Genomic DNA, 22,293 nt, shown 5'->3' with positions numbered 1-22,293 from the left:
ATCATTTGGTACACTGTTTAGATTGAGCACATCTAACTGAAATATATACTTTGTCATGACGATAAACGGATGATTTGGTGATCTGGAGTGCAAGTAATTGTTTTAAAAGCGTTATGAAATGTTATATTGTGTTTTTCCCCCATCTCCAGTGATGAGTACCGTATACGTATGACGTTTTCCTACACGATTTCCTGATTTCACAGACAGACCACTTAAAAGTTAAAACATGGTGAAAATAGTTATTTTACCCACTCATAAAACATTCGAAAAATTGACAGGAGTTTAAAGAGTTTATTTTCTGGGGGTGGATTATCCCTTTAATTATTTCTCAATTACACTTTCAGACACAAATGTCAAATATCTGTCAACAAGCCTTCTTCCAAAGGACCCTTCTATGGATGCGATTTCACGAAAATCCCCCAACTCATGGTCCTGTTCTAGTTCGGTGAGGAATCACTCATCATAAAGCTACTGGACAGTGACAACTCAAGTAGGTCTATGCCACTTCCTGACATGAGGACCTCCATGCCTAGACAGTCGCTAGGTCGGGGGGTAACTGATCCTTGAAACTAGAGAAACATCTAATTCTACAAAGCAACAACAAAACTGCCATCAAGGCCTCAAGTTTTCACTGGCCTAGTTTTCACTTGCCCATCTCTTGCCTAAACTATTCTAGACCATTTGGCAGCCTGTTGCACAATGTGAGCTCTGAAACACAGGTACCTTTTTCAGGCGGTTTCTTGTTGTGGTTCAGTTGTCCACTCACATCCCGTAGTCTCTTTTCTAACTCTTTCTTCTTTTCCTGAACCAGTTCTTCCTTAGAATTGGCACTGTTTTCCTCAATGCCCGCTGCGAGAGACACACAGTGCCATGCAATAAGTTCCCACATGCTGTACCTTGCTGATCTGGCAACAAGCTGCACGTCTTGGCCTCTCTAACATCTAGTTTATTTCTGTGTTTTGGTGTGGTAATGAGTCCACTTAAAATTCTATTGGACCAAAACAATAGTTCCAGTTCAAGTCAGTTTTGCTCTCTTGAATTAGGATATATTTCTGTTGTCGCATTCAACACAGAAGTACTGTACGTGAATTGGCAAACTGCTCTGCATATGAGAGACAATTGTATCTGAACTGAAGGCCAATTTTCAATGAACCACTAAAGCCAGACATGCAAAGGATGGGAGGGTGAGTAACCTCAGTTCAAAGGGGGGAGGGGGGGGGACAAATGCAAGGGAGCTTTAAAGCATTTAGGCAACAGACAGAGAAAGGAAAGGTTTATCCCTGGAGAAGGGCATCTGTGAAAACACCAAGAAAGAGTAATAGTTCACAACTTACGTAAAAGTTTCCGCTGCTTTTTCTGCAAACAGGACTTGACGTATCGTTCGAGCTCACGAAGGGTTGAGGGTTTGAGTGTCTCAAAGTCTATCTCTATCTCGTCTGGATTGGAGTCACGCAACGATGGCTCCCGGGACTGGATGATGTGGACCACCCTGCCCAACTTCTCACCCGGAAGACGGTTGATGTCAAGGCTGAGCTGGCGCTTCTCGTCGTACGACATGGGAAGGGATGTCTCCTCTTCTGACTCGTTGTTCGCCACCACCACCTTGGACCCTTTCTTCGGTTGCCTGAAATTGTTTTGGTCAGATCTTTGTTAGGCCTACAGCTTTTGCCTTTCTCAGGATGTTCAGCTTAGCACTGAGGGAAGTTCAAAGAACAGATGATTTGTGACAGACTGACATGTCTGGATCAGGCTACATGGAGATACGAGTTAAAGTGTAACACAGCAGTGCGTAACACTGTTGCAACAAGAGGCATAGTAACAATGATTCATCCAAAACAAAAGTTACTGGCAGTATTGAGCAAATTACTTGTGATGCTCAGGACAGTGTGATGAATTACGAAACAGATATGAAAAGACTGGGCAGTAGTACCTGGTAGCCACAACCATGCTGTTTGGTTTCCGGGCTGGAGCCTTCTTCTGATTAGCTGGCTTGGCTTGGGGTGCCAACTTGGGTTTCTTCTTGTCATCAGCCTTCCCCTTGTCCTTCTCTTTCTTCTTATCTTTTTCCCTTTTCTTTGGTTTACTTACTGGGGCCTGTGACAGAACAGCCAGCTGTTCGTGAACGGCCTTCAGCTGAGGAGAAAAGCAGAGTCAAGAGTCACCAGATGTTGGTGTATGTAGGGTGAAGCTGATGCAGGGACTGGGGCAAGATACTGGGAGTGATGGCAAAATACAGGCATCGATGGTTAGCTTATTGTGTGATGTTGGCACGTGTAACCTGTTGCAGAGAATTTGCACCATTTTGTCTTGGACTATCTCATGTCACAATTATGACAGTGATATTAGTTATATATTAGCCCAGGGAGGAACATTTTCTTTTCCCTTTGAAGGAGTCTCATTTTATAGCCAATTAATGCGTTTGCTTGATTTACTTGGCTTTTGTTGCATCTTAAATCATCCACAAGTTATCTTATTCATGTATTATGTACATTAATTAATGGACTATACAGTACCCATGTTTCTGCATATCTTCTCAAATGAAAGCTCAAAATATTAATAGAAACAATCAAGTGTGTGATGTGTATAATGTACATTGATTTATCTCACAAAAACAGTAGAATACTGGCATGCAAATGAGGTGTCTCGATAAATAATTTCCCATTGGCCTGGGAAAAAAGTGGTAGGAAAAGCACACCGGGGCCAACCAGCCTGTACTGTAGCTGTCTAACACTTTAAAACAAGAAGCACATGCTGACTCCCCAAGTAACGCATTGACTGATTGCTTTTTGAAGAAACAAGTATGTAATATAGAACAAAAAAACAAACAATATAATAACTTTGAATTGTGAACACCCTAATAACACTGACATTTCCTCGTCTTCAGCACAAAAACATTGGTCTTTTTTATTCCACTTGAAAAAAGGAGGAAATATTTTAAGTGAAGCTACAATGCGGAAAAAGCATTTAAAATCATTGCCAGAATCATAAAATAAAATCACTGCTAACACTATCACCATTCGCCACCAGCCAACACTGTCACAAAGTTTTATTAGTTACAGGATACACATGGTTTACATCGTCCAACATCGTCATGCTTACCACCATGAAAACTAACATTTCCTATAAAAAACACAAAAATAATGCAACAATGGAGGGAAAAAGTAACTATCAACTTACAAAAAATCTTAGAAAGGACTATCTAGGCCTACATGACAAAGACCAAGCTGACTACTGAGGGAAAGACCATCTGCTAGGGATGGACAATAGTATTCGAATACTTTAACACGGAAAATTGTATTGAAATATCCATGTGTCATTGTAACATACTACAAAGATATACCATTACATTTCAAATGATTAATTTAATAAAACAAACTTTTCAATGTAGTTTTTATGACATGAGCCCCATAAAAAGACTGGCAGCCGACCGGTAGCATTCACGTGTGTAGCTTGTTTTTTATGTTGGCCAATCAAAGTGGCAAAAAGGCTCAATGTAATTAAAGGTTAGAGATATGAGAAGGAGTAGGCTACAACGAGAAACCAACAAGTAGGCTGTTTAATCTTAACGGGGTTGGGTAGAAAGCGCAGCATGTACAGTGCATTCAGAATACATTCAAATCCCTTCCCCTTTTCCACATTTTGCTGCGTTACACTCTTATTCAGAAATTGTTTAAATATATTTTTTCATCAATCTACACACAATACCCCACAACAACAAAGCAAAAACAGGTTTTTAGAAATTTCTGCAAATTTCTAAAACTTAAAAAAACGAAATATTTACATACGTATTAAGACCCTTTGCTATGAGACTCAATAGAGCTCAAGTGCATCCTGTTTCCATTGATCATCCTTGAGATGTTTCTACAACTTGATTCGAGTCCACCAGTGGTAAATTCAATTGATTGGACAAGATTTGGAAAGGCACACAAGTGTCTATTATAAGGTCCCACAAGCCTTGAGGTCGAAGAAATTGTCTGTAGAGCTCCGAGACAGGACTGTGTCGAGGCACAGATCTGGGGAAGGGTACCAAAAAAATTCTGCAGCATTGAAGGTCCCCAAAAACACAGTGGCCTCCCTCATTCTTAAATGGAAGAAGTTTGAAACCACCAAGACTCTTCCTAGCCTGGCCAAACTGAGCAATCGGGGGAGAAGGGCCTTGGTCGAGGAGGTTACTAAGAATCTGATGGTCACTCTGACAGAGCTCCAGAGTTCCTCTGTGGAGATGGAAGAACCTTCCAGAAGGATAACCATCTCTGCAGCACTCCACCAATCAGGCCTTTATGGTAGAGCGGCCAGACGGAAGCCACTATTTAGTAAAAGGCAGAGTTTGCCAAAAGGCACGTAAAGGACTGTCAGACCATGAGAAAGAAGATTCTCTGGTCTGATGAAACCAAGATTGATCTTTTTGGCCTGAATGCCAAGCGTCATGTCTAGAGGAAATCTGACACCATCCCCTATGCTGAAGCATGGCGGTGGCAGCATCATGCTGTGGGGATGTTTTTCAGCGGCAGGGACTGGGAGACGAGGGAAAGATGAAAGGAGCAAAGTACAGAGAGATCCTTGATGAAAACCTGCTCTAGAGCGCTCAGGACCTCAGACTGGGGTGAAGGTTCACCTTCCAACAGGGCAACAACCCTAAGCACACAGCCAAGACAATGCAGGAGTGGCTTCGGGACAAGCCTCTGAATATTCTTGAGTGGCTCAGCCAGAGCCTGGACTTGAACCCGATCGAACATCTCTGTAATCATTGCCAAAGGTGCTTCAACAAAGTACTGAGTAAAGGGTCTGAATACTTACATAAATGTGATTTCAGTTTTTAGGTTTTTGCTTTTCATTATGGGGTTTTGTTTGGAGATTGATGATTAAACATTTTTTTAATTACATTTTAGAATAAGGCTGTAACGTAACAAAATGTGGAAAAAGTTATGGGGTCTGAATACATTCTGAATGCACTGTAGCCTCAATTAGCCTAGCTAGCTGTAGCTGAATAGCTTAGCTAGCTAGCTTGTCTGGGCTAATCCAGTCAAGAAAGGCACTGTTATATCATAGGAGGCGCAATAGGAGGACAGGCTCATTGTAATGGCTGGAATAGAGTCAAATATGTTTCCATGTGTTTGATGCATTTGGAACCATTCCATTTATTCCATTCCAGCCATTAGACGGTCCCGTGTGGCTCAGTTGGTAGAGCATGGTGTTTGCAACACCAGGGTTGTGGGTTCGTTTCCCACGGGGGACCAGTACGGAGAAAAAAATGTATGAAATGTATGCACTCACTACTGTAAGTCGCTCTGGATAAGAGCGTCTGCTAAATGACCAAAATGAAAAAAAAACAATGAGCCCATCCTCCTATATCGCCCCCCCCCCCCCCACCAGCCTCCTCTGTGTTTTATGGGATGGTAAATAACATTGGGGCTGCTACAAGTTAGCTAGTCTTGGCTGTAGCCGAGTTGCCTTGGCTAAAGTTACTTCGTCTCCCTCTCCCCTCCGTCTGCTTGGCTTGCTCCCATCTCACACACAACGGCCCCTCCGCAGCTGCAGCAATAGCGTGCCAATACCTCTCCCTCACACAGCAGTGCTCAGATTAAAATGTTTTTTTTTTTTTTAAAACACATGTATTTTGAATTTCCGGATATCCAACATTTTATTTCAAACTCCCATCCCTACCATCTACCAAGCACACTTACAATCCGTTTCAGAGTGCTGGTCCCCACCTGTAACCCTCTACCGCTCTTTCAACAAGGTGCAATACAAAAATATAAATAGTTTTGCGGGGACGGGGAAGTAAGAGATAAATCACCTGAAAACGTTTGGCACACCCGTTTTTTTTCCCCGCCCTGTTACCATTGGGGTGCTCCACAGTGATTTGCTGGTAAGAAAGCCAAAGGGGAAATCAGTGGACAAAGATAGAAAACTCCAAAGATCATGTTAACATCCTAGCAGCACAACAAACTATTTCATCATCAGAGCTAAATACTGTCACCATTGGTATGAATGAAATGTAAAACATTGCTCTAAATGTGAGCTCTACAGTTACAGTATGCAAGCCATGATACCAAGATATTCTAACAGTTTGTGGCGGTAGAGGGTTAACTATGTCACTTTTACTGTGGATCTCTGAACATCATGTAGTGGCTTTGATTTTTAAGTGGTAGCGGTCTAAATCTGAAGTGGGGGATGAAGAGGGCATCTCCCTGTTCATCCATCCATGGGTTTTGGATCTTGGTCCTTGGTTGTGAGAACCCACCTGTTCCGAACCCACCTGTTCCTGCAGTTCGGCGAGCCGCGTGGCCCGCTCCTCCTCTGAGTCCGAGCTCTCCGAGCTGGAGGTGTTGCCGCTGTTCTCACTGCTCTCTGTACTCTTGCTTACCACCGGCGTGGTGGAGGGCTGGGTGGCGTCGATGGGCTCGTCCGGCATCTTGGCAAATCGCATCTCAAACACATCCTGAGAAACAAGACGACAAGGGGCAGTTCAACCGGCAGTGCTCCAATGAGGTGATTTAAATCTGATGAACTTTATCTTACCTGTAGCTTCCTGGCCATGGCTACAACCTCGTGGTCGGGGGGGTTGTACTTGTAGCAATTTGAGAACATTAACCGGACGTCTGTCGCAAAGCTTTGGGCATCTTGGTAATCTTGACTGTCCATTTTTTTCTGTGGATACAGCGCAAACAGTCAGAGTCTTATTACTGAGAAAGCTCTCTCTTCAAAACTCAAAAGCAAATCTACTAGAAAAACAAATGTAATCATCCTCCCCTTAGCTGTTACGGTGTCGACTGTCGTTCAGGGACAGTTTTAATAACGAAATAAAAAAACAGGGTCAAATTATTTTCTTCCACCAAGTAAACAGCCAGGCTTTGGAGGGCAATTTCGAAGAGTTAGGAGTGAGTCGAGGGAGTGAATAGGGGACCTACTTTGACAGTGCTGAGGTCCATGGGGTGCTTGATGATCTCATGGTAGTCATGCAGTTCTAGCGCCTCCGCATCTACAGGCTTATAGAAAGGCCAAGCGTAGGCTGCGTGCTTCTTGGAGAGCATCTCCTTCAGGATGAAGTCGCAGTGCTTGAGCTGCTCGCCGAGCTTGCCTTTCTTGCCACCGAGCAGTGGCACCTCTCTGTCCTCGGTGCCCTTCTTGGGGGGCTTTAGGGGTCGCACCGTGCTCTCCCGCCTGGATGAGACTTTCCCCTGTTGGGATTCCAGGAGCTGGGTAGGGGAGTCACTTCTACTGGCCGAGATTGCTGAGGTTGTGGGAGTTGTTGTGTCTGCTTTCCGCTTCACCCCCTTTTTCTGTGAAAATGACGATGGCCAAACACAAATACATCAATGGCTTGCTTCTCTTTATCAAGACATGGCATATCCAACATTTTATCGGATTTGTAATAGATTACATCCTAAGACAACATTTTGAGGAGCAGAATTGTAAAATACGTTCCCCACACGAAATCCCATTAGACTAGAAATAAATAAAAAGACCCGAGAGCGGCCTGTCTTTCTGGACTGAACATTTAATTTTTTATATAATTCAAAAAAATTACATACATACACACAGTTGAAGTCGGAAGTTTACATACACCTTTGCCAAATACATTTAAACTCAGTTTTTCACAATTCCTGACATTTAATCCTAGTAAAAATTCCCTGTCTTAGCTCTGTTAGGATCACCACTTTATTTTAAGAACGTGAAATGTCAGAATAATAGTGGAGAGAGTGATTTATTTCAGCTTTTATTTCTGTCATTACATTCCCAGTGGGTCAGAAGTTTACATACACTCAATTAGTATTTGGTAGCATTGCCTTTAAATTGTTTAACTTGGGTCAAACATTTCAGGTAGCCTTCCACTAGCTTCCCACAATAAGTTGGGTGAATTTTGGCCCATTCCTCCTGACAGAGCAGGCGTAACTGAGTCAGGTTTGTAAGGCCTCCTTGCTCACACAAGATTTTTCAGTTCTGCCCAAAAAATTTCTATAGGATTGAGGTCAGGGTTTTGTGATGTTGTCCTTAAGCCATTTTGCCACAACTGTGGAAGAATGCTTGGGGTCATTGTCCATTTGGAAGACCCATTTGCGACCAAGCTTTAACTTCCTGACTGATGTCTTGAGATGGTGCTTCAGTATATCCACATAATTTTCCTTACTCGTGATGCAATCTATTTTGTGAAGTGCACCAGTCCCTCCTGCAGCAAAGCACCCCCACAACATGATGCTGCCACCCCCGTGCTTCACGGATGGGATGGTGTTCTTTGGCTTGCAAGCCTCCCCCTTTTTCCTCCAAACATAGCGATGGTCATTATGGCCAAATAGTTCTATTTTTGTTTCATCAGACCAGAGGACATTTCTCCAAAAAGTATGATCTTTGTCCCCATGTGCAGTAGCAAACCGTAGTCTGGATTTTTTTATGGTGGTTTTGGAGCAGTGGCTTCTTCCTTGCTGAGCGGCCTTTCAGGATATGTCAATATAGGACTCGTTTTACTGTGGATATAGATACTTTTGTACCTGTTTCCTCCAGCATCTTCACAGGGTCCTTTGCTGTTGTTCTGGGATTGATTTGCACTTTTTGCACCAAAGTACGTTCATCTCTAGGAGACAGAACACGTCTCCTTCCTGAGTGGTATGAAGGCTGCGTGGTCCCATGGTGTTTATAATTGCATACTATTGTTTGTACAGAAGAACGTGGTACCTTCAGGCGTTTGGAAAATGCTCCCAAGGATGAACCAGACTTGTGGAAGTCTACAGTTTTTTTTTATTGAGGTCTTGGCTGATTTCTTTTGGTTTTCCCATGATGTCAAGCACTGGGGCACTGAGTTTGAAGGTAGGCCTTGAAATACATCCACAGGTACAACCCCAACTGTCTCAAATTATGTCAATTAGCCTATCAGAAGCTTCTAAAGCCATGACATCATTTTCGAGAATTTTCCAAGCTGTTTAAAGGCACAGTCAACTTAGTGTATGTAAACTTCTGACCCACTGGAATTGTGATACAGTGAATTATAAGTGAAATAATCTGTCTGTAAACAATTGTTGGAAAAATTACTTGTGTCATGCACAAAGTAGATGTCCTAACTGACTTACGAAAACTATAGTTTGTTAACCTCTCTTTGGTAGTGGGCAGTATTTTCACGTCCAGATGAAAAGCGTGCCCAAAGTAAACTGCCTGTTACTCAGGCCCAGAAGCTAGGATATGCATATAATTTGTAGATTTGGATAGAAAACACAAGTTTCTAAAACTGTTAAAATAATGTCTGTGAGTATAACAGAACTGATATGGCAGATGAAACACCGAGGACAAACCATCCCCCCCCCCCAAAAAAAGAATTCAGCCTACCACTATTTTCAATGGCTGTCACTTTTACTATAAGGCGAAGTCCTCCCAGATTGCAGTTCCTAGGGCTTCCGCTAGATGTCAGTCTTTAGAAAGAGTTTCAGGCTGGTTTTTGGAAAAATTAGACAAATTGTCGTTTTTCTTGGTGGCTCCCAATTTGGCTTTAGTGTTTCCAAGCGCGTCAATGAGAGCGCGTTCTTTGGTATTTTTCTCCGGTAAAGACAATAACAATTCCCCGTCTTAAATTTGATCGTTTATTTACGTATTAGGGTACCTAAGGTTTGATTATAAACGTTGTTTGACTTGCATGGAAAAGTTTATTAGTAACGTTTGGGATTCATTTTGTATGCATTTTGATGGAGGGAAACTGGGTGGATTATTGACTGAAGCGCGCCAGCTAAACTGAGTTTTTATGGATATAAAGAAGGACATTATCAAACAAAAGGACCATGTGTGATGTAACTGGGACCTTTTGGAGTGCCAACAGAAGAAGATCATCAAAGGCATTTTTTATATCGCTATTTCTGACTTTTGTGTCGCACCTGCCTGGTTGAAATATGTTTTCATGGTTTTGTATGCGGGGCGCTGTCCTCAGATAATCGAAAGGTGTGCTTTTGCCGTAAAGCCTTTTTGAAATCTGACACAGCGGCTGGATTAACAAGAAGTTAAGCTTTATTTTGATGTATTACACTTGTGATTTTATGAAAGATAAATATTGATAATTCTGTAGTTTGAATTTCACGCTCTGCAATTCCACCAGATATTGGCCAGGTGGGAAGCTAATTTGTGGAGTGGTTGAAAAAACGAGTTTTAATGACTCCAACCAAGTGTATGTAAACTTCCGACTTCAACTGTACATACATAGACAAAAACAATAAACAAATTAACATTTACAGTGGCTTGCGAAAGTGTTCACCCCCCTTGGCATTTTTCCTATTTTGTTGCCTTACACCTAGAATTAAAATAGATTTTCGGGGGTTTGTATCATTTGATTTACACAACATGCCTACCACTTTGAAGATGCAAAATATGTTTTATTCTGAAACAAACAAGAAATAATACAAAAAAACTGAAAACTTGAGCGTGCATAACTATTCACCCCCCCAAAGTCAATACTTTGTAGAGCCACCTTTTGCAGCAATTACAGCTGCAAGTCTCTTGGGGTATGTCTCTATAAGCTTGGCACATCTAGCCACTGGGATTTTTTCCCATTCTTCAAGGCAAAACTGCTCCAGCTCCTTCAAGTTGGATGGGTTCCACTGGTGTACAGCAATCTTTAAGTCATACCACAGATTCTCAATTGGATTAAGGTCTGGGCTTTAACTAGGCCATTCCAAGACATTTTAATGTTTCCCCTTAAACCACTCGAGTGTTGCTTTAGCAGTATGCTTACAGTCATTGTCCTGCTGGAAGGTGAACCTCTGTCTCAAATCTCTGGAAGATTGAAACAGGTTTCCCTCAAGAATTTCCCTGTATTTAGCCCCATCCATCATTCCTTCAATTCTGACCAGTTTCAAAGTTGCAGCCACCACCATGCTTCACTGTGGGGATGTTGTTCTCGGGGTGATGAGAGGTATTGGGTTTGTGCCAGACATAGCGTTTTCCTTGATGGCCAAAAAGCGAAATCTGACCAGAGTACCTTCTTCCATATGTTTGGGGAGTCTCCCACTTGCTCCATGGGATGTTGAAAGTTGTGGATATTGTTTTAGAACCCAACCCTGATCTGTACTTCTCCACAACTTTGTCCCTGACCTGTTTGGAGACCTCATTGGTCTTCATGGTGCTGCTTGCTTGGTGGTGCCCCTTGCTTAGTGGTGTTGCCGACTCTGGGGCCTTTCAGAACTGGTGTATATATACTGAGATCATGTGAAATCATGTGACACTTAGATTGTACACAGGTGGACTTTATTGAACTAATTATGTGACTTCTGAAGGTAATTGGTTGCACCAGATCTTTTTTAGGGGCTTCATAGCAAAGGGGGTGAATACGTATGCATGCACCACTTGAAAAAAATAACTTGTTTAAATTGTTTAATTTCACTTCACTAATTTGGACTATTTTGTGTATGTCCATTACATGAAAATCTATTTAAATTACAGGTTGTAATGCAACAAAAAAGGGAAAACGCCAAGGGGGATGAATACTTTTGCAAGGCACTGTACATACATTTTCACAAACACTAATGACATCACACTTGCTCAGACCCACATATCCACACCCAACGTTGTTTCCAATACCTGAAAGACTTTCTGGACTTACTTTGATGACTGGCTGTGCTGTGGGAACCACAGCCATCATGGAGGCAGCGGGAGACACAGCTTGGACAGGGATAACAGAGATGATGGTTGGCACTGGCGTGGCTGCTCTGACAGGAGTCTGACACACAGGTGGAGGGGAGCTGGGATAAGTGGATGGGGGTGAATCTGTTGACTCAGCCTCTGCTTGGCTGCCTGAAAGACGTAGGAAGCAAACTTTTGTAAATGACAGACATTTCCCCTCAAACAACTTTTCTTCAGCGCACGAGTCCCTCCCAACTGTGAAAGGATGGAGTTACCTGCACTAATAGGCCCTCCTGGTTTGTGGGCAGCTTTAACTTTGGGGGCCGGTGGTAGCAGCTCCACCTCCTCCTGAGGCATTTGAGCCACTTTCTGTAAGAAGATTTTCTCCAGAGCTTGGGCCATCAGCACAATGTCATCTGTAGGCTGTGGGAATACAAGAGGGAATGAGTTATGGGTCAAGATGAAGGCGAAGGTCAGACGGAGCACCTGATCAAAATTATCACAGTTACAGAATCAATAATACCTAGAAAGGTGATGGGTCGCCTCTAGACAGAGTAGAGAAAGTGTAAATACATTCAAATCACAATCCTCATCTTGATGAGTCAAAATAAAGTTCACAAGTTAAAATCAATGTCACTGGAAAACTATCTGTGTGTGTAAATGTCAGTGTATGTGATCCTGTGAAAAAACGGCAAAAGAAAGTATGCCCTTTGAACTACTTGTTATTGCTGTTTTTTTTATTTAGATTTGGAATGAATGGTAAAGGAGAATTTACCTTGTTGTAGATGTAACAGTTGGTAAACATTGTGTTGAAGTCCTGCATGCACTCACTGGCGCTCCAATAGTAGTTATTCTCTAGCCTCTTCTTTATTGTTCCCATGTCCATTGGGCTCTTGATAACTTTATGATAGTCCTATATGGCAGCATCAATTGGAAAGAACCATTCAATACGAGGGAGCAATACAATAAATGGTAAGGAAATAAACAACATGTTTTAAGATGATGAATGTTGAACAATGAGGAGTTCATCCTTTCACACATCGCAATATTACTACTACTTAGGAACCACACAAAAATGTACATACATCCACACAGAGTATTTACATTCAACTATAAGAGCCTACTTCTACCCAGAGCCAAATGTAGCATTAAAGCTAGAATCCCTAGCTGTTACATCTATTTCTGGACTTAGAAATGAATGACATATACCCATTGATTCTTTAACTTATAAATGCCTCATGAGCTTAGTTAAACTGTCATACCCTATTAGAACCCAAAATATAAGCTTGTTTTACTCCAATGTTTCAAAAGTAAAATCTAAACAAACACTATATAGCCTCAAAACATGGTTAAAGGTCCAATGCAGCCGTTTTTATCTCAAAATCAAATAATTTCTGGGTAACAACTAAGTACCTTACTGTGATTGTTTTCAATTAAAATGGTCAAAAAGAAACAAAAATAGCTTCTTAGCAAAGTGGCATTTCTCAAGAAGTTTGCTAGGACTGTCTGGGAGTGGTCTGAGTGGGGAGGGGAGAACTGAAAATGAGCCGTCATTGGCGGAGAGGTTTGGAACTCTTTCTTATGGGTCTGGCACTAGGCAGGCCAAAACTTCATCCCACCAAAACAGGCTGAAATTTCAGCGGTCTTTTCAAACAGTCCTTTCAGTACAAGGGAATTATCATAATTTTCACAGCAGTTTCACAGATTCTAGCATTTATTCTGTTGGTCAACCGAGATTGTTTTAATCGAGCAGTAACAAATAATATAAACTCAGCAACAAAAGAAACGGCCCTTTTTCAGGACCCTGTCTTTCAAAGATAATTCGTAAAAATCCAAATAATTTCACAGATCTTCATTGTAAAGGATTTAAACACTGTTTCCCATGCTTGTTCAATGAACCATAAACAATGAATGCACCTGTGGAACAGTCGTTAAGACACGGTCGTTAACAGTCGTTAAGACGGTAGGGAATTAAGGTCACAGTTATGAAAACTTAGGACACTAAAGAGGCCTACTGACTCTGAAAAACACCAAAAGAAAGATGCCCAGGGTCCCTGCTCATCTGTGTGAACGTGCCTTGGGCATGCTGCAAGGAGGCATGAGGACTGCAGATGTGGCCAGGGCAATAAATTGCAATGTCCGTACTGTGAGACGGCTAAGACAGCGCCACAGGGAGACAGGACGGACAGCTGATCGTCCTCGCAGTGGCAGACCACGTGTAACAACACCTGCACAGGATCGGTACATCCAAACATCCCCCGTGCGGGACAGGTAACAACAACTGCCCGAGTTACACCAGGAACGCACAATCCCTCCATCAGTGCTCAGACTGTCCACAATAGGCTGAGAGAGGCTGGATTGAGGGCTTGTAGGCTGGATTGAGGGCTTGTAGGCCTGTTGTAAGGCAGGTCCTCACCAGATGTCACCGGCAACAACAATGTCTATAGGCACAAACCCACCGTCGCTGGAGCAGACAGGACTGACAAAAAGTGCTCTTCACTGAGGAGTTGCGGTTTTGTCTCACCATGGGTGAAGGTCGGATTTGCGTTTATCGCCGAAGGAATGAGCGTTACACCGAGGCCTGTACTCTGGAGCGGGATCGATTTGGAGGTGGAGGGTCCGTCATGGTCTGGGGCGGTGTGTCACAGCATCATCGGACTGAGCTTGTTGTCATTGCAGGCAATCTCAACGCTGTGTGTTACAGGGAAGACATCCTCCTCCCTCATGTGGTACCCTTACTGCAGGCTCATCCTGACATGACCCTCCAGCATGACAATGCCATCAGACGTACTGCTCGTTCTGTGCGTGATTTCCTGCAAGACAGAAATGTCAGGGTTCTGCCATGGCCAGCGAAGAGCCCGGATCTCAATCCCATTGCGCACATCTGGAACCTGTTGGATCGGAGGGTGATGGCTAGGGCCATTCCCCCCAAAAATGTCCGGGAACTTGCAGGTGCCTTGGTGGAAGAGTGGGGTAACATCTCACAGCAAGAACTGGCAAATCTGGTGCAGTCCATGATGAGGAGATGCACTGCAGTACTTAATGCAGCTGGTGGCCACACCAGATACTGACTGTTACTTTTGATTTTAACACCCCCTTTCTTCAGGGACACATTATTCCATTTCTGTTAGTCACATCTGTGGAACTTGTTCAGTTTATGTCTCAGTTGTTGAATCTTGTTTTGTTCATACAAATATTTACACATGTTAAGTTTGCTGAAAATAAACACAGTTGACAGTGAGGGGACGTTTCTTTTTTAGCTGAGTTTAGATATTCCATAAAAAATCTGCTGTTTCCAGCTACAATAGTCATTTACAACATGAACAATGTTTACAATGTATTTCTGATGAATTTGATGTTATTTTAATGCCACACAGCCAAGTCAATCAAGGTGTGGATGGAGGACCACCAGATCAAGACCCTGTCATGGTCAGCCCAATCTCCAGACCTGAACCCCATTGAAAACCTCTGGAATGTGATCAAGAGGAAGATGGATGGTCACAAGCCATCAAACAAAGCCGAGCTGCTTCATTTTTTGCTCCAGGAGTGGCATAAAGTCACCCAACATCAATGTGAAAGACTGGTGCAGAGCATGCCAAGACGCACGAAAGCTGTGTTTGAAAATCAGGGTTATTCCACCAAATATTGATTTCTGAACTCTTCCTAAGTTAAAACATTAGTATTGTGTTTAAAAATTAATATAAACTTATTTAGTTTCATTATTCAAGATCTGACGACAACTGCATCTTTTTTGTTATTTTGACCAGTTGTCATTTTCTGAAAATAAATGCTCTCAATGACAATATTTTTACTTGGAATTTGGGAGAAATGTTGTCAGTAATTTATAGAATAAAACAAAAATGTTCATTTTACCCAAACACCTGGCAACATTAGAAGAGTAATGGCAGGATCTACGAAAGCCAGCAGGAGCGGGAGGAGAATAGTAGGGTCAGGTTACGTTTTTTTTAAATCCTGGTTATCTAGATCTCTGGCGCACTCTTGCGGCATTTGTCTTATTTCATCAAACTGTAAGCTTAAAGCATCAGACAAGCTCAATGCATATATTTGGTGTTATATGGAAAAATACACTTTAAAAATGTTGACCAGTCGATTGGTCGAAAGAACAGACAACTTTCAGTGGACCAAGATTTGTTTCTGTTGGGGACAGCCCTACTAGCTTAAAGGATCTGCTTCTACCTATTACTAACTACCAATAACAAAGAGAAAACTACGGAGTGTGGACTCGACTTACAGCAAGACATAATTTGATGGTATCCACAGGCGTATAAAAGGGCCACGCAAACTGATGTTTCCATAGAGTCTTCACCACAACATTCTGCATGTACTGTAGTTGGTTAGTTTTCCTGCCAGGCTTGTTGGGGTTGAAGAACTCTGGTGGCGGTGGATTAACAAGCGTCGGGGCGGCCGCAGGAACAGCCGACATACTGGCAACAGGAGAACACTTCTTCCCAGTTCTGCAAAACGTCTGAGTGTTTTCAATGGATACTTTGCTCCACTTTCAGCTCCTTATTCCTCCAGCAGTACACACATCCCATCTCACGACCTGAGTGTCTGTGCCCTGCAAAACAAAATAAACAAATATTGGAATTAGAAAATGAAGGGAGGTGCAGTTCAGAAAATATGAGACACTCAGAGTTCAAGATAGCATCCTCGCAGACAGTAAAGTTTACTCGAGTCAATTAGGCTAACATTTTATGACAAAGACTTTGAGCTATCAATGGTAGCTAAATTATAAACAAAAAATGTAATTCATAAAAAATGTGAGTACACATTACATCTAGCCTAAGTAATACAGCCTGCACAGACACCTGATCACTTAGAATTTGTAAAATGGGCAAAGAATTTACATTTAGCTGGGCAACAGCTAGCTAGATTGTTACACCAGATAATTTACCCCCCAAAATTGGTATCCATTACTGGGAGTTACAGGTTAGATACTGTTTGCTATACAAAGGGTGGGTCTAATCCTGAATGCTGGTTGGTTAAAAACGCATTCCAGCCGGTGTCTATTCCACAAATTACCACCTGCTAAATCTATGACGTAAAAATGGCTATTTACTCTGTTCCATCTGACTGCGCAATCCACTGTCTCATCAGCCCAGGCAGGGAAGTTATAAACTTGATCTCCACATTCATTTTAGACTAGTTTTCAACAGCGGAGATTTGTCTCTCCAAAATTAGCAACATTGTTTCAATATTCAAATTCTATCTCCAACTGTCCCATAATAATGAACGTGTAGGGGTCGGGAGAGAGAGGCAGGCAGCGTTTCTCAGCCTGTCGAAATCATGAATCAGCTGCCATCATTTTTATGGATATATACAAAGAAATGTCAATTGAAAAAAGGTATAACGAAACGAAGTGCATCTAGTTTGCAGTCTTCCAGGCAACACTCGTGCCAATATATCCTCCAAACACCGGCTTCTCGGGCATTATCACTTACTGCAAGTGTAGCACAGATAATTTTCGACCGACCTTAACAATACTTTCTTCATATTCAATTCGCCCAAAATGTATCTTCTAAAATGTCCGTGTCCAGTTGCAGGTGGAGCGTTTGAATAAAAAAAAATGCTACATTATTAAAATAAATGTTTTGCTCCATGAACTCATCCAACAATGTGTACGCTGCCATCTTGTCTATTTCAAATATTCTCCCATTAATCGAGAGAGATGGGTGTCCACCCCAAAGTACTGCATGTCATGACAGCCGTCTCGATCAATGAGAGAACACTTGAAAGAGACAAGATGGCAGTGTATACACATTGTTTGATTACTTCATGGAGCAAAAATGTATTTTATTTTAATAACGGAGCATTTTCAAAATTCAAACGGACCCCCTGAAACTCATTTTATGGGACTCCCGTTTCCACAAATAGAGAACGAAGATTTTATAGCCAAAACCAGTTAAGCATAAAATTATCTTGCAGCTTCTGTATAGGCAAAGCTGTAATTACATTATATGGTGTTACAATCTGTAGCTACACCAAACCTGTAACTCCCAGTAATGGATACCAACAATATTTGGTTAAATCACATCTGTAGCTAGGCAACAACAATGATGCAGAGATAAAACATTCACAAAAGCACATTTCCCCCCCCAAGTTACGTCCAAAATCTGACACGCTTAGCAATTAAAATGCATATTGCTAAATGTACAGAACTACTTATCCACCCTTTATCTCACAAAATAGTAGCTATTTTACATGTAGCGATGGTGTGCATGATGATTACGTATCATCACATCTATTCCTTTAAAAAAGATGGCGGGTAGGGGAACGCAATGCAAGCTTGCCAACTAGCCTCTCAATCGGCAAAATCCTAAATGTGCACGCCATGCAAAGAGCTAGCTAGCAACGTACATACGCCACTAGTTCACGTGAAGTAGCTACACCTAAAATGTTGAGTAGTGTGTTATAGAAGCGCTGAACATGATATAATTAGATAGATAGCTTCCCATTTAAACTTCGCATATGATAAATGTAGCGTTAGCTACTAGCCTAACAAATCTTAGCTGCTTTGTAGCTATGCATTGTTTCAAGGCGCCGAGCGGACCGGCCGAATCAGAAAACAACCTAGATGGAGTGTATTTGAGAATCACTTAGATATGTATCCTGTCCTTTAAATTACACAAACCAGAACAAAATAACATTTTACTTTATTACTTTCTCCTCAAATGGCTCCAGTGGTGGTTCGCTCGCAGTTTTCAGGTACCTTTTATTTCAGCGAAGTAGCTAGCATATTAGATGAGTTATCAGCATAGAGCTAGATAGAGGACAAATTTATTTTATCTGTGCCATTACAGCGTCTGTGGCAGCGCCATTAGACTATCTCCAATGTGAAGAGGTCAATTTTCTTCTTCACGATTGGCTGATCAGTTGCGAGGACCCGGTTGCACATGACTACAACAGGGTCACCAGGGGGAATCAGCCAATGAAATTGAAGTCCCACCCAGTTGACCACATTAAAATGGTGGAAGCGCTCAATGGCGCTAATAAAGTATTTTGGCCATTAGATGCCGCTATCATTCTTTATGGTCATCAGCTGTCTGCAATGTCCATGCGCAATTTCGAGCAGCATCATGGTCCTTGTTGTGTTTTGATGGTTAAAGCATTTAGAATTGGAGGTATGTCCCTAAATGACCTACTACATATCCCAAGATGCACCTCCTTATTGCACAAGCCATGTTTTGGCCAAACATGTCGTCATGAAGGGAAACGTATTGTTCGAAGCTATCAATTGGCTTTGATACAACATTATTAAATATAGAATCAGATATTACCTACAATAATACATAACTTATAGGAACAATGGATTTAAAGTAAATGTGTCCAATAGAATGCTGTAATTGCACAACTCCCTGCATTCCCAGCTAACAAGTCTCGGGAGAGAACGTGTTTCTAATGTTACCTGTAATGTTCCCCTAATGTTTTAGTGTCCCGTTTTTCATTAGTAAAGGGAATATTTTAATCTACACTGAACAAAAAATAAACTCAAAATGTAAAGTGTTGGTCCCATGTTTCATGAGCTTAAATAAGCAATCCCAGACATTTTCCATATGCACAAAAAGCTTATTTCTCTAAAATGTTTTGCACACATTTGTGTTCTGTTAGTAAGCATTTTTCTTTTGCCAAGATAATCCATCCACCTGACAGGTGTGGCATATAAAGAAGCTGATTAAACAGCATGATCATTACACAGGTGCACCTTGTGCTGGGGACAATAAAAGGCTACTCTAAAATATGCAGTTTTGTCACACAACAGAATGCCACAGATGTTTTGAGGGAGCGTGCAACTGGCTTGCTGACTGCAGGAATATCCACAAGAGCTGTTACCAGATAATGTTATGTCTATTTCTCTACCATAAACTGCATCCAATGTCGCATCCCATGTGTAACCACGCAAGCCCAGGACATCCACATCCGGCTTCTTCATCTGCGGGATCATCTGAGACCAATCACTTGGACAGCTGATGAAACTGTGGGTTTGCACAACTGAAGAATTTCTGCACAAACTGTCAGAAACTGTCTCAGGGAAGCTTGTCGTCCTCACCAGGGACTTGACCTGACTGCAGTTTGGCATCATAACCGACTTCAGTGGGCAAATGTTCATCTTTGATGGCCACTGGCACTCTGGAGAAGTGTGCTCTTCACGGATTAATCCCGGTTTCAACTATACCGGACAGAGTGCCCCATGGTGGTGGGGTTATGGTATGGGCAGGCATAAGCTTCAGACAACGAACAAAATTAAATTTTATTGATTGCAATTTGAATGGACAGAGATACCGTGACGAGATCCTGATGCCCATTGTCATCCCATTCATCCACCGCCATCACCTGATACTTCAGCATGATAATGCATGGCCCCATGACGCAAGGATCTGTACACAATTACTGGAAGCTGGAAATGTCCCAGTTCTTCCATGAAATGTGTGTATCTTATGTTCTGAGAACATGGCAACCATGTTCTGTGTATGTTTGGTGGGATGTTGATGGAATGTTGTCCTAACCCACAGAAAACTGGACACATGGATGTTCTTGCAACGTTCCCATGAAATGTGTCTAGAACAACATCTTAAGTTCTGATAACATGGTAACCACTTTCTGGGTATGTTCCATTTGACATTAAGGGAATGGTATCTTGGAAACATTACTTGCACATCACAATAACATTCTTATGAAAACATTAGTTTATGACCTAATGAGTCTCTTAAGGGAATGTTCTCTAAAGTTGTGGGAACATTTGCTGTTAGCTTGGTTGGCCCAGAAGTCAAGTGAATCAGTTGACAAGCTCTGGAAGTCTCTGAAGCAGCTAAGGATATAGTAACATACTTTAGACCAAGACTAGTAGTCTCAGCCTGGATATTAAATGTCAAGTCAGTTCTGACAAGATTGAAGTGGAGAGACAGCCTTAATGCTTATTCACTACTGTTGCTAACAAGTTGGTTGAAAATCTTCCAGGTCGTTCAGGCCTTTACGGAGAGGGTCAAGTCTAGGAGTTTTACTCTAAGCAGGGGGTTGAAGCTGATGCTTTTTCATTTGGTAAAGTTTCAGAAACATCTGTGTTAAAGAAAATACTACAAAGCAACGGGTCTTGATAACATTCCTTCCAGGTTCTTGAAGGATGCTGCAGAGAGATGGAAAAGGAAGCGAGACATCCCACTCGCTAGTTTTTTCTGGTTCATATAGAGTCACTGAACTAAGCAGACCAGACCCAGCTGCTAATGCATTGCTGCCTATGGGAGAGCCACCCCCTTAAGCAAACCGGAACTTACTATTTTTTTTACAATGGTAAATGTGACTCACCACCTGGATTCGGTCTTATGTAGCAACATTTGAATTTCCGTTTTTTACATTGGATAAAAGTAGAGACAGAGCTACAAAATGATATATCATACCCTGCATTTGAGGAAACAATTGGAAAGTAATTCTGCTTTGAAAGTTGATCAACTTGTAAACTCACTTTTGAGAAAACAGTCTTTCAATGTTTTGGTACTACTATTGGAGAACCCTTCTTTGTCTACACCCATTCAGCATTGTTCACACCCTCTTAAGCCGTAGCCCCACCCATCTCTTTAAGGGTTGATCTGACCGTTCTGTACTAATTTGCCAGCTACTTCAAGACATCTAAGGGATCTCCCTCACTAAACATTACTCGTCCTAGCAGAGCTGGTTAGGCTGTTATGTTATCCAGAGCATTGGTGACTGCAACTGTGCTGTCAGATTGTGCGTTCGTAAATTCAGAGCGTTTCGCGTTCAGAGAGCACACTGGACGCTCTGGCCAATAAGTAGGGTTGTTCTGAAAGCTCTGACCTCAGAACCACAGTCAAGTTCCCAAGCTAACTGGCTAACATTGGCTAGCTACTTCCAGACATAATGAGAGAAGACCCCATTCTGACCATTTTACTCCCCCTAGCAGAGGTGGTTAGGCAGTTTTCATGTTATCCAGAGCATTGGTGACTGTAGTTGTGCTGCTGGCAACATTTGAATTATGCTTTGTTTCCGATGTTTACTGACACCGGACATATTCAATGGGTGTTGAGCGTTAAAAAATTAATCCGTTATTCTGCACTCTGGCACACTAAGACGAGAGAGACTTTTGTTAAGAAATGTAGCTAGATAGCTAGCTAGGTAAACAATGAATCCCAAAGCATGACATAACGTTAGTTAGCGAGCCAGCTAGTTAACAGTACACTAACTTGAAATGAAAATACTTTGTCAATATTAGAGTGGAGTCTTTTGTTAAAACATGTAGCTAGCTAAACAATGGACCATAATCACAACTCATGACGTTACTACCCTGCATGAATCTGCAGGTAGCTAACCAACAAGGTTCTATGGCTATAACTAGTCAAGTAAATGTGTCTGAGATACGAAGAATAAGATCATACACAACGTTAGCTAGCGACCCAGCCAGCTAACATTAGCTAACTACTCAGCCAGCTAACGTTAGCTAGCTAACAGTACACTTGAAATGAAACCACTTTCTGTCAAATTAGAAATGTGTAATATCTAAAAATGTAGCTAGCTAGACTATTTTACCAGTATACATCATGGTTGGACGCGTCTTCTGTCTGATGCCATGAATGGTTGCCCTTAGTTTGATGATATAATCCAGACTGGTGTTTTCTCCATCTACTTAGCTATCATACTCAGGTGAAAAAAGCAGCGTTTGACACGATT

At 41.9% G+C, this 22,293-nt stretch overlaps 1 protein-coding gene across 10 annotated transcripts in view; it reads right to left on the bottom strand.

Moving 5' to 3' along the window:
* Nucleotides 1-18,525, bottom strand: part of LOC106586971 (bromodomain-containing protein 3) — a 51,056-nt gene extending 32,531 nt beyond the window's left edge. The window contains exons 1-12 of one of the 10 annotated variants that reach the window (XM_014174738.2): nucleotides 18,326-18,525; nucleotides 15,848-16,174; nucleotides 12,371-12,508; nucleotides 11,871-12,018; nucleotides 11,576-11,766; nucleotides 6,912-7,283; nucleotides 6,523-6,651; nucleotides 6,245-6,442; nucleotides 5,798-5,866; nucleotides 1,931-2,133; nucleotides 1,335-1,624; nucleotides 724-849 (exon numbers count right to left, since the gene is read on the bottom strand). In XM_014174738.2, coding sequence (XP_014030213.2) covers nucleotides 724-849; nucleotides 1,335-1,624; nucleotides 1,931-2,133; nucleotides 5,798-5,866; nucleotides 6,245-6,442; nucleotides 6,523-6,651; nucleotides 6,912-7,283; nucleotides 11,576-11,766; nucleotides 11,871-12,018; nucleotides 12,371-12,508; nucleotides 15,848-16,039 — 2,056 coding nt within the window. In that variant the 5' untranslated portion in view covers nucleotides 16,040-16,174; nucleotides 18,326-18,525. Of the gene's footprint in view, nucleotides 1-723; nucleotides 850-1,334; nucleotides 1,625-1,930; nucleotides 2,134-5,797; nucleotides 5,867-6,244; nucleotides 6,443-6,522; nucleotides 6,652-6,911; nucleotides 7,284-11,575; nucleotides 11,767-11,870; nucleotides 12,019-12,370; nucleotides 12,509-15,847; nucleotides 16,175-16,463; nucleotides 16,546-17,817; nucleotides 17,889-18,268 lie in introns of those variants that run through there. The other 9 variants (XM_014174734.2, XM_014174735.2, XM_014174742.3 and 6 more) reach the window with 9 other exon arrangements.
* Nucleotides 18,526-22,293: the final 3,768 nt, after the last annotated feature.

The sequence above is a fragment of the Salmo salar genome, chromosome 26, assembly GCF_965601325.2.
Source record: "Salmo salar chromosome 26, fSalSal1, whole genome shotgun sequence".
NCBI classification, from domain to species: Eukaryota; Metazoa; Chordata; class Actinopteri; order Salmoniformes; family Salmonidae; genus Salmo; species Salmo salar.
Note: the sequence above shows the minus strand (reverse complement) of the source record. Positions and strands in the feature narration are given on the sequence as shown.